Source organism: Cyphomyrmex costatus, unplaced genomic scaffold (assembly GCF_001594065.2).
Source record: "Cyphomyrmex costatus isolate MS0001 unplaced genomic scaffold, Ccosl1.0 scaffold10, whole genome shotgun sequence".
NCBI lineage: Eukaryota > Metazoa > Arthropoda > Insecta > Hymenoptera > Formicidae > Cyphomyrmex > Cyphomyrmex costatus.
The window spans coordinates 1,959,442-1,973,713 of record NW_017274954.1 but is presented as its reverse complement, the minus strand read 5'-3'; the positions used below and the strand labels follow the sequence as shown (position 1 = coordinate 1,973,713).

Here is a 14,272-nt window from a genome sequence, read left to right as displayed (position 1 = left end):
GTATTTTGTAATTATATAAAGAAGAATTGCAAGTATTGTATTGCAATTACAAAGTGTGAATCAGTCGTGAATAATTTCAAATGAAGGGTATATACAAAAACAGGATATGGTTAAGGACGATTTTTTTTGTTAAACCGTTTATATCCAGTCAAAAATCCTAGTGAGTTAAACTGTTACTAATGTAAAGATAAAAGTCAGAAAAGCTTAAAACTCTATTACTTTCGTAACACGACTCAACATGTCATCACAATATATCAGTTTCAAGGATAAAGATGTAGTTGTACGATACGCTATATTTTTTGATGGTAAATAAATATGTTACTACAGAAGATATATATTCTTTTCTTCGAAATGGAAACAAAGATTTGACCTAACAAATCAAAATCCTAACAAAGACTTGAATTAAGTAACAAGATTGATATCTATTGTATAGTATGTTTTTTTCTTTTTTATTCTACGTGGAAAGAACGATTTTATATTGATGTATACAGAAATATACAAATCTGAAAATAATTTTTTATTTAATTATATATCAAAACATTTATGTAGAGCCCTTAAGCTGATGGCTAGAATGTCAAAATTTTTTGCAGCATTGCTTATCATGCTTAAGTTTTCTACATAATTATTTAAATAATTCTCGACAAAATTATTTTCAAATCTGTTTCTTACTAAATTTTCTGATACTTCAGCAAAATCGTTCTTTCCGTGTAGGTATGATGAATCATCTTTTTTACAACCATAATGTGTAAGTCAAAGTTAAATTTTATTTCCATATCAAATTAAATGTAAAAATGATTTTAGTTCACGATAACTAAAGTATTGTGATATTCTTTGCGTGTATTTTAAGCTGCAGCTGCTTGTCAATCGATTGTTATCGAATTAACACAAATAACACTTGTGTGAAGCGCGAAAAGGTTTTTATACGTCTTAAATACAGAATCGTTTCAAACATCTGGGCATCGATACTCAAAGTGCATAAACGTGAAAAAAAATTCGACTACAGACCGGTTGCATTTATCGAGTTATCTCGTCATGAGGATCTAATTTTTAATCGTCTAATAACCCAACTTAGCTAAAGAGCTCTCATTGCATCTTGAATGTGAAACGCACAGCTGCTCCTGTAAACGGGGTAATTTATCGCTAAATCTCCCGCGCAAATTCACGATATACGTATACTTGACTAACGTAGAGATGATTATTTTGCTTGTAGCATGCGTGATTATATTGTTCGTTCCGAACTACATATCTTCTATAACGAAGTAAATGTCTCCTACATTTGACAAAATTTTTTCGAATAAAATTAGCGTATAATTTTAAAAATAAAAAACGTGTAAATTATAAGTTAAGGTAATTTAAACAAGACGTAATTGTCAATGTTAATGCAGCACAAAGTGATTGATAAATCTTCGTCTTGTACATAATAAATACACTCTAAAATACATTCTGAAAGTTTAACGTGACGTATACCTTGACGAAATCAAAGATTTAGGAGCATCCTCAGAAGGTCTTAAAATGCTGGAAATAAAGCGTAAAGCATTAACTGACAGTTTTTTTAGTTAGTTTTTTTTGATAGGTTTTTTTAACTTAAGTCTTTTTTTAACTTAAAGATTTATTATTTTATTGTCTTGTCTAAAATAAGATTTTAACAAAAAGCAAACGTTATTTATTGATTGTCTAGTTAAATTATATCTATATAATACAATTGTTATCCTATATGTAATTTCTATAAGACATTGCTTCTTTTTATATTTATATACACATATTGCGTTTTACTCTTTTGAGTAAAAGTATATACTACTCTGAAAATCATATACGTGTGTGGAAAGAACGGTTTTATTACAGCATATAAAAATTTAGACAGGTACAAATTTGAAAATAATTTTATTGAACTTTTATTAAAGTAATCATAGTTTGTGTCGAAACTTGTTGCGGTGTTGCTCATCGTGTTTAAATGTTTTACACAATTATTTGATGATCCAACAAATATTATATATTTTCTGATCTGTATGATGTATAATTAAATTTTGAGGTATATCAACACACACACAAATCATTCTTTCTAGGTAACGAAATTTTAAGCATTAAATATTGGCCTCGTAGTTTTTGAAAATAACTTATAATAAGTTATATTTTTTAATTTGCAATTTTATATACGCGAATTAAGTTTCTCTCTTAAAATGTATGTAAAAAAGAAGAAGAAATAAAGCCATATTGCACGTTTTATACATTCACATTTTACAAATAGCGAGTACGTCAGAACATGTCACTGCGTTAACAGCGACAGCTTTGTACAGATAAATATAACAGCACATTTTAAAACAATTCCCACGTGAGAGGCCCTGCACTCGCTCTCATATGCACCCGTGCAGTCCGTGCATCGGATCGCGTTGCGCGCGCCAGCCACACTTATGACGCGCGCATACGCATGCACATATATGTCGGCACGCAATGTTTGCCCTTCTCTGTCAGATGATCCTCTATTGCACGCCTTTGTGCTTTACCGCTGCTACAGTCGATGCGCGCTAACAATCAGTTCTTTTTCATCGATGTCACGCCGTACGCGTCGTGACAAAAATTGATTGAGCCGCTCGTAACATTTTATCATTAGAATTTTACACGCCATTATTACAATGTAGAAAACAAAACATCCACGGTGCATCTTTTCGTGAAATAACAACAATAAAGATGAAAAATAAAATAATTATATTGTGTGTGTATGTTTATCATATTTTTCTTTATAGAAGATTGTAGGATATTCTTGTAAAAGGTTTTTCTTGTAGGAAGCACTTATAAAGGATATAATTATACCAATTGAAAATATATTAAATATATCGCCTGCCTGGTTGCAAATTGCCCAAACCACTTCCGATATTATCTTCACAGGATGTAGCCCAAATTAAATAAGCGACTGCGTTGCACGAGGTATATCCTGCAGACGGTGTGAATTCCCACACATCAACAGGTCTCAGGAGGACCGAGGACCTCCCCACCTTTGGGGTACCCAATATCCCACTCCGGGACGTACTTTTCCCCACTCTTTACGGGTGCATCGGCATGCGGTCTTCGAAATCGAAAACAGTTACCCTCAATACCCCAAGCGGGACGTCCATCAGTGAAGATGGACTTCCCTATACATCACTTTAACTTAATTTCGAAGTCACACGTTAACACAAGACTGACTGTCTGACTGATGGTCAAAATTGCTATATTTATTTATTTAAAATAAGCACCGGTTCTTACTTTGGTGAACATATTTTTCATTCGCATGCTTGAAAGCACATGGTTGTTCAAAAAAGTTTTAGTGTTCTTTAGTGCGAACGTTCATCTTTGACTTATATCGTGAGTGTATACGCAAGTAATCTATCGGAATAATTATCAAGAATTAATTTAGTAATTAACTGCAATAAGTGCATTTACGCGCCCGCACAGATGATACGATGATCAAGAATTTTGCTTAACAGTGGATTACCATAATTACAAAAATGTTAGGCAGCGAAGAAGAACTCGAGCCTCAAACACATTCGGGAATGACGAAAGCGGAATTGAGAAGGGTAATGAATGTTTTATAGTCAGACGAGATTAATCTTGCGTTGGCAATGTTGAATTTTGAAGGCACAGTCAATTTTTTTACTGACAGTTTGGTAGATAAATTTAAAACTTTCTCTCTCTCTCTCTCTCTCTCTCTCTCTCTCTCTCTCTCTCTCTCTCTCTAATTTAAATCTGTAAAATAACAAAATATAACTTTTATGATAGTAAAAATTTGTTGATAAAAGTTTTATAAGTTTAAGAGTTTTGTAAGAATTTTTAAACAGTCTGAAAAAATATAATCTGTGCTAAAGTTCAAAAATCTAAGTTGCTGACGAAGGGTGAAAATTTCACATTACCGACGATTAAATCTTTTCAATCATTCCAATCATTTCAATCATTCTAATCATTCATTATTGTATAGAAAGTTGTCATGCCAAAACTTAATGTACTAATATGTTTTATTTAAAATGGAAGTAGTAATAGATGACAATTAAAAAGAATATTTATTATTGCAAATAATTGATAAATCTTAATCTTATTATTTTAGAGCAACAAACCAATTATGGAAAAACGAAGACGTGCTCGAATTAATCAATATCTCGATGAGCTGAAGAATTTCATACTCGTTAGTGAAAAAGATGTAAGTTATATTTAACTTTTTATAATAAAATAGAGGTTTTAATTACTGGTCAGTACTGATTAATATAGCTGGTTAATTGATATACTTCTATATGAAAATTAATATTTTTTAAACCTTTTAATATTTTAAACGTGCTTAAATTACTCTATCGAAGTAAAATTCATGATAAACAACGACATCAGCAAAATGCTGAAATGATAGAAGGAGATTGTATACCAGTCAGTATACGCGTGATTTTTGTTTGCCCTCGTGAGATTCACATTGCTGGCGCCGTGTTAAAACATGTCGTGAAAAAACGTGACTTCTGCGCACTGTTTATCTAGAGACGTGATCCGCTTTATGAGAGATAACATAAAAAAATGTGCTACTTTTGATCGTTCTCTGAAGGACGCTAAAGAAATACAGCATTTTTGCACGCTATTTACAGTACTATTATTTCAAATATTATTATATAAATATGTATATATATCCTAATTAGTTCTCTTGAATTTGTCTGGCCACGTGCTCAAATTAATTCTAACATTTCATCCAATGTAGAAAAAAATTTAATTTTTAAAATTGTCGTATTACGAATATTATATAAAATGTTCAACATAATATTTTTTAGACAAAATGGAATTATGTATTTCTATCAATTTAATATCCATTTAAGAAATGTAACTTTTTGTTACGATAACACGAAACTCTGAGATGTATAGGACTAACTGATCATTGTGTCGGTAGCGGAAGTTGTCATAACGGATGTATATTGAATGTATTTGATCAGGTTGTCCACTGTGGACCCCTTTTTCCGTCGGCATCCTCTGCGACAGGATCCATTTTAGACTAGAAGATTGGACGAAAGGAAGTGGGGGTACTCTTTTGTTTTAGTATTTTACTCGTAGATATCTCCGCGTGGGAAACAGATGGAAACTGGATCCTCATACATCCGCATAATCTCTGTCCTGCAGATTTTACAATAGCATTCGGGCTGGTAAAAAAAACGGAGAAACCTTTAAAAAAAACCTCCAATTTCTACGCTTTGAAACTGACATATCGATACCTGTAACTTTCGAAACCGTATTCATCGTTTGTCACTACCACTGAATCAGTAACGGTTTGACGTTATGCTTAATGTCGGATTACACTTCTTTTAATATATGTAACTATAAAATAAATTAACTTTCACTATATGAAGTAAATGAATGAATTGATTAATCATTGATTAAGATTTATCTCGTCTTTTTACGGGGTTTAAAGATTCTCTGCCACGTAACACAATCCGTTGAGGTTGATTTCTCAAACAGGGATGTATAACAAGACAAGACGCTCTCATCATTCTTTCTCTCCACTCTCGTCCAGATGACTTCCGCTACCTGCTCACTTCAGTGTGTCCGTCCCGTTTGTCCGAAACGCCCCACGCGTGTTCGTGGGAACCTCGAAATAATTATTACGAAGAAAAAGAATCTCATCTCAGGTTGCAGCCTCTTTTGTTGACCGTATCATCTTTAAGGATCCAGCTCCGGTCCGCGACGACGGTGCAGATCAGCGAAAAAAGGGGGAGATGCGCAACGCCTCTGCTTTCTTTTTTTGTCAGTCCTTTAACAGGTGCCACTTCTCCGCTCTTGAATCTTGGGTGTCAAATTCACTCGCGGGAAAATCGATATCAGCGATGTTTCTCTCATCCCACGCAATATTATTCTCGTTATATTTTTACAAATAATTTATTGGCACAGCTGGTTTTACGTATATCATTTTATTGTGTTTCTTAAAAGTCAGAATGCTGTCTGCCGAGTCATAAGACATTTACACGATCCCATGTGTAAATGATCTTATATCGACTCCCACGCTCATTCTTTAAGTGATCGCAAATTTACCATAAAAATGCGAACGCCGGGATGATCCGACAGGATAAGGTTCAAAGAATTGAGAGGATACAATAGACCCTTGAAAAAGAGGACCATGCTACTATTGAGGTATTGGTGGTTAAAGGGCTGTTGGGAATTTCTACGGCATAAGCTGGATTCGGGGAAGGTCACGTTCATCAGGATATCTGAAAAACCGCTTCGTGATGTTTTCGAATCGTTTCCCACGATTGAATTGATCGCTCACAAGTAGCAAGTTATTTAAGAGTAACTTTATCGTAGCTACTTTGTTTTTTATATATATTAACAATTATATATTAACAATTATAATTGTAAAAATTAAATTAATTATATATAGTTTTATATATAGGTATAATAATTTATTATTTTATATATTCGTATATAACATGTATGAATTATATATACAATATAATATATGAGATATTATAATTTATAATATATTTTATATATATATATATATGTATACAATTCACATTCGCTTATCGATAGATTATTTCATAATGGTATGTTTATAAGAGATAAACATCCCTGAGCAATTCACGCGTGACTTGAATGAAACGAGATAATAATCTATTGCATGCGGTTTATAATAAAAAAATCTAGGAGAATGTATGTGAGAGCTGAGCGTCCTTAGGCGCCTAAGGGCTAACTACAAAATAGGCTACATTAGCTACCGTAGTTGCTAGTCTGTTATTACGGTAGCAGTTCACATCAAGTCAATTATATGGGCGTATCGCGTCATCGTATACGTACATTTCTTCAATAGACGATCGATGTCGAAGAATTCTTCTGACAAGAAAGCAATTCCCAAGACGATCGTAGTTACTAATCTTTGAATAAGAAGAAATCTCCTATTTTGTATCCCTTTTAACTGTAATCCCTTTTACCTTTACTACCGATTAACTTCTGTAGATAACGTAGAGTTCTTTCAATACCGATGCACGTTATGCTTTCTAATTTCTCGACTGGAAGGTCATTTAGGGCATTCCAAGGTCATCTTTTTCTATTCAACTATGCTCAATAAATAATATAATAATATAAACAATTTATTTTAAAATTATTAATTATTATCAGTTATTCATATTGATACTTTTATCATTTTTGCTTGTTACAGCCAACGAGGCACTCGAAGCTCGAGAAGGCCGATATCCTCGAAATGACGGTGAAGCATATACAAACGATGCAGAGGCAGCAATTGAGTACGGCCGTCGCCAACGATCCGGTGGTACTAACGAAATTCCGTTCCGGATTTTCCGAATGTGCTACTGAAGTATCGCGATACATCAACCGCCTCGAGAACGTCGACCCTGCCATCAAGCAACGATTGGTATCACACTTGAACAGTTGCGTGAGTCATCTCCAGCAAATGGCGCCATTCTACAGTCAGTACGTGCCCTACATGCCAGAACGCCTCTACCCGGAGGTAAAGGTTGGTTTCCAGAGCGATTTCCAGAATGGGGATGAGAATAACAACGGTAGCGCGAGAATACAGATACCGAACGGAGTCCAATTGATTCCGAGTCGACTGCCGACGGGCGAATTGGCATTCTTGGTGCCGCAATCCGCCGGGATCTCCGCGAATTTTCCCTTTTTTCCACCAGCTACGGACGCGTCTACAAGGATCGGTCAATCGTCAGCTTTTACCGCTGTTCATCGGCCGCACACCCCACTATTAAGCCCTACGACTTCCACATCGAGTTACGGCGATGAGAGTCATCATTCGGAACATCCACGGGCGACGACGCCTAACCATCATCAGCCGCAACATCGATTCAAATTACCCGAACAGAGTCCTGCGTCCTCAAAGAGCTTCTCGTCCTCGCCAGAGACCCAGAAACCGCAAATTAGCTCGACTAGCGACCGAAAGTCACCCACAACGACATTCTTGGAATCTAAGGCTGCGGATGATAATGCTGCAAATAAAAAAAACGTTGCGGAAGGTTTAGACAATGCCACTCATACGAATGGTACTGTGATGCACAGTTTGCGACAACCGCTTTCCGTAATTACAGACAAGACTTACAATCGCGCCTCGAGTGGCTTGCTGCTTAAGAGAGACGGTCTCAGGAGACGTCATTCCGACGGGCTTTTGGCGATCTCAGATAAGAGACCAAGATATCAAGAACCCACTAGTTCGACCTCCTCGATGAATAATACCGACGTGCTTAAGAGCACAAATGAGCAATCTCCCGCAATTCCTACCCAAGATTTGTCAAGAAGCCAGAATAGCCAAACACCGAGAAACTGCAATTCAAATTCCGATAAGTTCCCAGCAAGCCCAGCAGGTTCTTTTGCTCCTAATAGCGACATGTGGAGGCCTTGGTGATCGTTATTGCTAAAAATGAATGATTAAAAGTACTACGAAATTAAACAATTATTTTGGAAATATTTAGCACAAAAAAGCGAATTAGATGTATTTTGATTTCTAATTATAAATTATAAAATTATAATTGATTAGCAAGAGCGTGCCATGGAAATATCATTTTACATATTTTGGAAATTTTTGTTTCGGTTTGCATAAATCACATAAGTAATAAAAAAAAAAACAGAATTTTGTGTGATATATATTAAGTATTCTTTATTAAACTCCGTATTTTAAATTTTCATAAGTAATTCTAGTAAATTAAAGAATAGTTTAATACATAAAAAAAGCTCACTTTATTGATAATAGACGATTTCGTGCCAAAGCGTGAAATTGATTATATATTTTCTGAGCAAGATTGTTGATGTATTTGATGCATCGTTATGCTGCATCTTCGCCATTTCGTAAAGACTCGTAAGCTTTAAATAGATTAAACAATATTTTGTTAAGTCTGTCACAACGCGTAATATGTGAATAGCCCTGTATATATTTCCACTTATTATTTAATTAATTAAATCAACGACTTTTATAAATTATAATGTTACGTAAATCAATATTATACGAGTGATGACTATTTTTAATGATCTGCGATGTTCAATGGTGGTCAGTATTGTTAATTAACACGTTCACTGCTACAAAGATCTTAATGTACTCTGCAAAAAAAGAAATTAAGTGTTACATGATTTAAAATTAAGATAATTTTTTTACATATTTTAATTAAATCATTTCTCGATCCACGATACATAGAATTTTTTAAATTTTCATTAGTTGCATTTAATTTGTATATTAATGCGATATATTAGAATATCACAAAGCGACGACTATCATGGCATTCAACGTGTTAAAATAATGTAAAGAGTTTGTGATAAAAAAATATAACATTGAAATACAATCTTTAAAAAAGACACAATGTTTATTTCTTATTTTTTATTATTTTTGCATGTACGATACATTTATCGAGAACATAAATAAACTTATAGAATGCAAACCAATCTCATTGTAAGTGTTACAATTCTATCTCGCAAAAAAGTTCCTACATATTCTACCAATATTCCACGATCTACCATATTCCACGATCTCGTAAAAGCACGGAAATTTTCCTCGTTGAAAGAGCCATCGGAGGCGCTTTACCCTTTTAAGGAGCGTTAAACGCGCTCCGATTCATAAACTGGAACTTATTCTTTCCTTTTTTGCCGATAAAGGAGCAAAAAGCTGTGGAGAATGAGAATTTCAACCACCTGTTACACCGCAAAACCACTCGCGTTCTCATCGACTGAATGCTTAAACTGATTTATCGACAGAAATCGCAAACTTTGTAAATTCCCTTAGTCTTATTCTTAGAGCGCACGTACTTACATTTCTTTTTTTTTAATTTGAAATTATTGCTTACTGATACAGAAGTGATCAAACAATGTAGTCGATTGCGCAACAGGAATGCATAACAAAAATATACCTAAAATTTACGAGGAATTCGAACGATTTAACAAATCATTGCGAATTTAACATTTGTTTTATCTGGCTGATTTAAATAGTCATAAATATGTAGTTGTCGCTGTGACATAGTATTATTTACAACCAGTTTTAACGTATTGAAATCCTGTACAAGTTCGAGCATTGACAGTGAGATGGCGGCACGCATATTTGAGATTAAAATTTTTTATTCTCAAATGCAATTGTCAAAGAATGCCTGTAAAATTATGACATTATACGAATGTTATCCATTTTCGTTGCAAATAAATGTAATTTGCTAAAAATTGTAACGTAAAATTAACAGAATTTCTAACATTTGTTGATTCGTTTTATATTGAAACGAGCAAAATTGCAAAAACTAAAAAAAAAAAGAGACGCCAGTATATCTGTTTGTATTATTTTTGTATTACTGTGTATATTTAGAACCGACATTATTCAAATATCATTAAAATTGTTACAATTAACTACAGTAACAAAATGTTTCGTGAAACTTGAAATACTATACTCAATTGGATACAAACAATGCCACTTTCATTAAAGATTATTATATATCATATATCTTCTTAATGTAAGAAAAACGGAATTAAGAGGAACAGTAAATTTTATAGTTTCTTTCTTCGATCCTTGTATGACGGGGTACCGTCCTACGTTGTGCGAGGCATCGAAATCGCCGATTCGTCCGCTTAAATTCGGGTTTAATATCATGCACTCCGGTCGTTCCTTTTCGATATTCACGTGCACAATGGGTCTCGATGTTGGTGTATATATAGATTCTGGTTGTGAGTAACTCCCGTACACTATATCACGAGTATAAATAATTACTCCGGCGCACAGCAATTACTATAAGTTATAGCGCGGCCGCTACAATTTGCAATGTCAAGACATAAACACTGCTACCGCTTACATTTGAATACATTAAGACGATGGGAGCCTCTGATTGGACCGACGGGGAGTGGTGCGGTCCCGTATCGGTACGTGAGCTACGATCTGGTTGACGATTTTTATTGAGGAAACGATCATCTCGCGGGTCTCTCCCGGCAATCACAGCATCGCTATTGCCGTATGGTTGCAGTCGCGAGTTGCCGCTTGATGGATCTCCATTCCCATTCCATTCGCGAGCACACGTTAAAGTGGATCTGCGATTTTCCATTGATGTTGAAGTATTTACGGGACGACAGTCGAGATAATCTACTCTTGTACTGTTGTCTTATGACAATCCGTGGATCTTACGTTCGTGATGGATTGCACGATTACAGATTGCCCGATATGTCTACCTCGTCTTCTTTCCTAATTTGGATGTTTACCGCGAGAATGGAAGAACGATTGTAACGTATGACAATGAAGGATCTTATGCTCGCCCAACGACGGGCCCCTTAAACGATGAGTTGATAGTCCAATTAACCTTTAGAGAGCGGTGATATATTTTTAAAATCTTACAGTTTTTTTTTTCTCGAATAAGATTTGCTGTAATTTATTATTTTATTCTTAGTCTGAAAATATATGGCACTGTTTCAGAAGTACTCTATACTGTCCTGTAAAGGTTAAGGTAGAATAGCGAAGAAGCAACTGCTAATATTTGTCTGAAAAAATTGTGATGGTCCCTTCATGCCAATCCATGCAATCAAGAGACACGATAGTTAAGGCAAGCGAGCAGCGTAAATTTAACATTCCAAGTTGCTCGATACAAGCATATCGCGAAATTAGACACATCGTAATTTGTCATCACTACGGCAGACGATATAAATTCATAACGTGCGATGCTAAAGATCTATAAATCACAGGGGACAACCGCGAATCCGCGATGGCGATGAGAGAGAAAAGCTGTAGCCGCGCGCGATCGCAGCACTATATTCTCTATTACCAGAATCAAGTTCGAAACAGCCTCCCAGACCAAACCATGATCTTGCCGGGCGACTCATCGATCGGTCGAAAAAACGATCGTCGAAAGCCAACCGAGTGCACCAGGCTGTTTCCGTTGCGGTATACGACCAGACGCGAGTGCCTCCGGACGGCGGATATAGCAATCGCCGAGTGTTTTTCGCGAGTAGTTGTATTTCGATGGGCATCCGATCGCAAAAGAGAGAGGAAACGACGCCGGGTGCCGAACGCGGGGAGGGTGAAGGGGGGGGGAGGGGATAGTGGAGGCGGATGAAGAGGAGGAGGTGGAGGTTCCGTCCGCGCGCGTATGTGCGGCCGCCAGGCCATTTGCCTCTGCGGTCTCTTGATTCCTAGCGACTAAATTTTCATCTGTACTCATTCAAGTTTTAATGTGTTTTTGCGGCATCAGTCATTCAAACTTAATCAACAACCGGTTACACGTCGGTGCGCGAGCGCGACCACACAGATTCGCGCGCCGTCGTCGGTACACGCGTACGCGGGGCGGCCGCGCGGTGCGGCTACGACTGTGTATACGTGTGCGGGCGCGACGGAATATTGGTCGGGCGCACTGTGACGAGAGCGTATTAATTATAACTCTGGTCAGAGGAACGTCAAGAGATGCTTTCGCAGATACCTACGATAAATTGTCGGTTTACCAGCAAATCTCATTTCCAAACCCCGCCATTTTTCCGCTCGTTTATCCACGCCCATTGGGAGAGCACCGCGCTACGGCGAGCTCGGCCAACGTCGCGGTATTCCCTTCCTTTCACGTGTATACACGTGTGTATATCCGGCCACAGTGCACGACTGTCGCGTGCACAAGAGTGCGATGACAGCGGAAGGGAGAGCGTTTTTACCCAATAAAGTTGGTGAGCGTAATAGGAATGTCGGCATTAACGAGTTCATTCGGCGCTTATCGGGCATTGCCGGTCTGCGACGTGTCATGATAAGGTTTTATTCATTTTGAAATCCATAGAATATCTTGCGTATGTTTTTCGTGCGATTATTAATCGCGTCAGAGCGCACCAGAAATTATCCGTGACGTCAAAATAAATTATACAATTTTAAATAATATTAAAGATGGACCGAGTGTGGAAAATTGTCGAAATTGATGCGAAAGTCTTATCTTGAAACAATCTTTTCATGTGTGTACCCTTTATGTTTATTATTGGCTTTGCAATTACATAAATACATTTTTCGAGGATAAAAGTAATGCTTATAGTTGTTATAATTATGTACAATCTATATAAAATATATATATATATATATATATATATGTAATTTAAATACTCTAATTTAAATGTGTTATTGCAGTACATTGCAGTTTACGTGTTCGAGGTATACGGTTACCATTCCAGAAAGGGAAAAAAGACAAAATTAAACCGCGCAATTAATTGGCCAATTTCCAAACATTCTTTTGTAAACCTCAGTTACGAAGTTTTGTACGATACACAGTGTACCGAATTAGCTAAGCGTAGCGGAGAAGTGTCGGTGCAAGTAGTCCGAGAGACATTTATTTGGCTGTCTCCGAAGCGGTCGGAAGTTCCGAAGAGAGTGTGGTATTGAGAGAAAGCGAGTAAGAGATACTGTGTTAACCCCAGTGGGAAGTAGGTATATCCAATAGAGAGAAAGAAACACAGCAGCGGTAGTAACCTCGAGTAAGGTAGAATGGAGAAAGAGGGAGAGAGAGAGAGAGAGAGAGGTCGAGATTGTCTAGCAAAAGAGAAAGAGGGAGAAAAAAAACCATAGGGGACACAGGAAGAAAGGGAGGAAGGAAGGAAGATAAAGAGACTCGTTTACCACAAAACTCGCAAGAGGAACGAGGATGAGAGAAAGGTGTTGAAGCGTGACCAAGAGAAAGGAAGAGGAAGGGAAAGGAAAACAGAACGGGAATGTGTAAAGCGTGTGCGTGTATACGTGTACGTGTGTGTGTACACGCGCGTATACATTTACCGGCCGGCGTATACTCGTGGCGCGGTGGTGTGAATGAGAGAGGGGACTCGCAGGAGTGGAAGAAGGACAGGTGCGAGGGGTCCGGAGAGCAGGAGAAGCGAGCATGTTTTATTAAGTGCGTCGCGCATGGAAAAAGCATGAGGCAATTTTCAGGTGCTAAAGCGGCCGCTGATAACGCGAGACCGCGTTTCAAACAGTCTGTTACACTTTTCAAGTCGTTATACCCGTACTGTTTGAGCGCGCACTTAGCTCGGAGTTGATTGCGAATCTCGAGGAGTCGAAGATGGAAAATCGGCGCTCCCGCGTGCCGCATCCCGGTACTTGTTGCACATGCGAATTTCCATTGTATATATACATATATATATATATATATATATCGCGATACATTTTACAATAATATACTTGCTGGACATAACATTATACCGATAAACGAGAACTGATATTGTAAATATGATTTGCACGACTATCACATACACGCACACATTTTGAAATAGAAATGTATGTCTGTGATAAAGTTTATCTAAAACGATACATTGTTAACCGTTGCTACATAAATTGTCATGTAACGATTTGACA

At 36.8% G+C, this 14,272-nt stretch overlaps 1 protein-coding gene across 1 annotated transcript; it reads left to right on the top strand.

The window, feature by feature from the left end:
• Positions 1-3,312: 3,312 nt before the first annotated feature.
• Positions 3,313-8,491, top strand: dpn (bHLH protein deadpan). Its single transcript, XM_018551900.1, has 3 exons — positions 3,313-3,551; positions 4,076-4,168; positions 7,148-8,491. Exons 1-3 carry the CDS (start codon positions 3,483-3,485, stop codon positions 8,357-8,359), a joined length of 1,374 nt encoding a protein of 457 aa, XP_018407402.1. The 5' UTR covers positions 3,313-3,482; the 3' UTR covers positions 8,360-8,491.
• The last annotated feature ends 5,781 nt before the right edge of the window (positions 8,492-14,272 follow it).

Bases quoted from the DNA above. Each gene is read 5' to 3' on its own strand.
- dpn (XM_018551900.1), top strand. From the start codon at position 3,483: ATGTTAGGCAGCGAAGAAGAACTCGAGCCTCAAACACATTCGGGAATG. The intron at 3,552-4,075 runs GTAATGAATGTT...TTATTATTTTAG, and splicing joins CGAAAGCGGAATTGAGAAGG to AGCAACAAACCAATTATGGA. The intron at 4,169-7,147 runs GTAAGTTATATT...TGCTTGTTACAG, and splicing joins TACTCGTTAGTGAAAAAGAT to CCAACGAGGCACTCGAAGCT.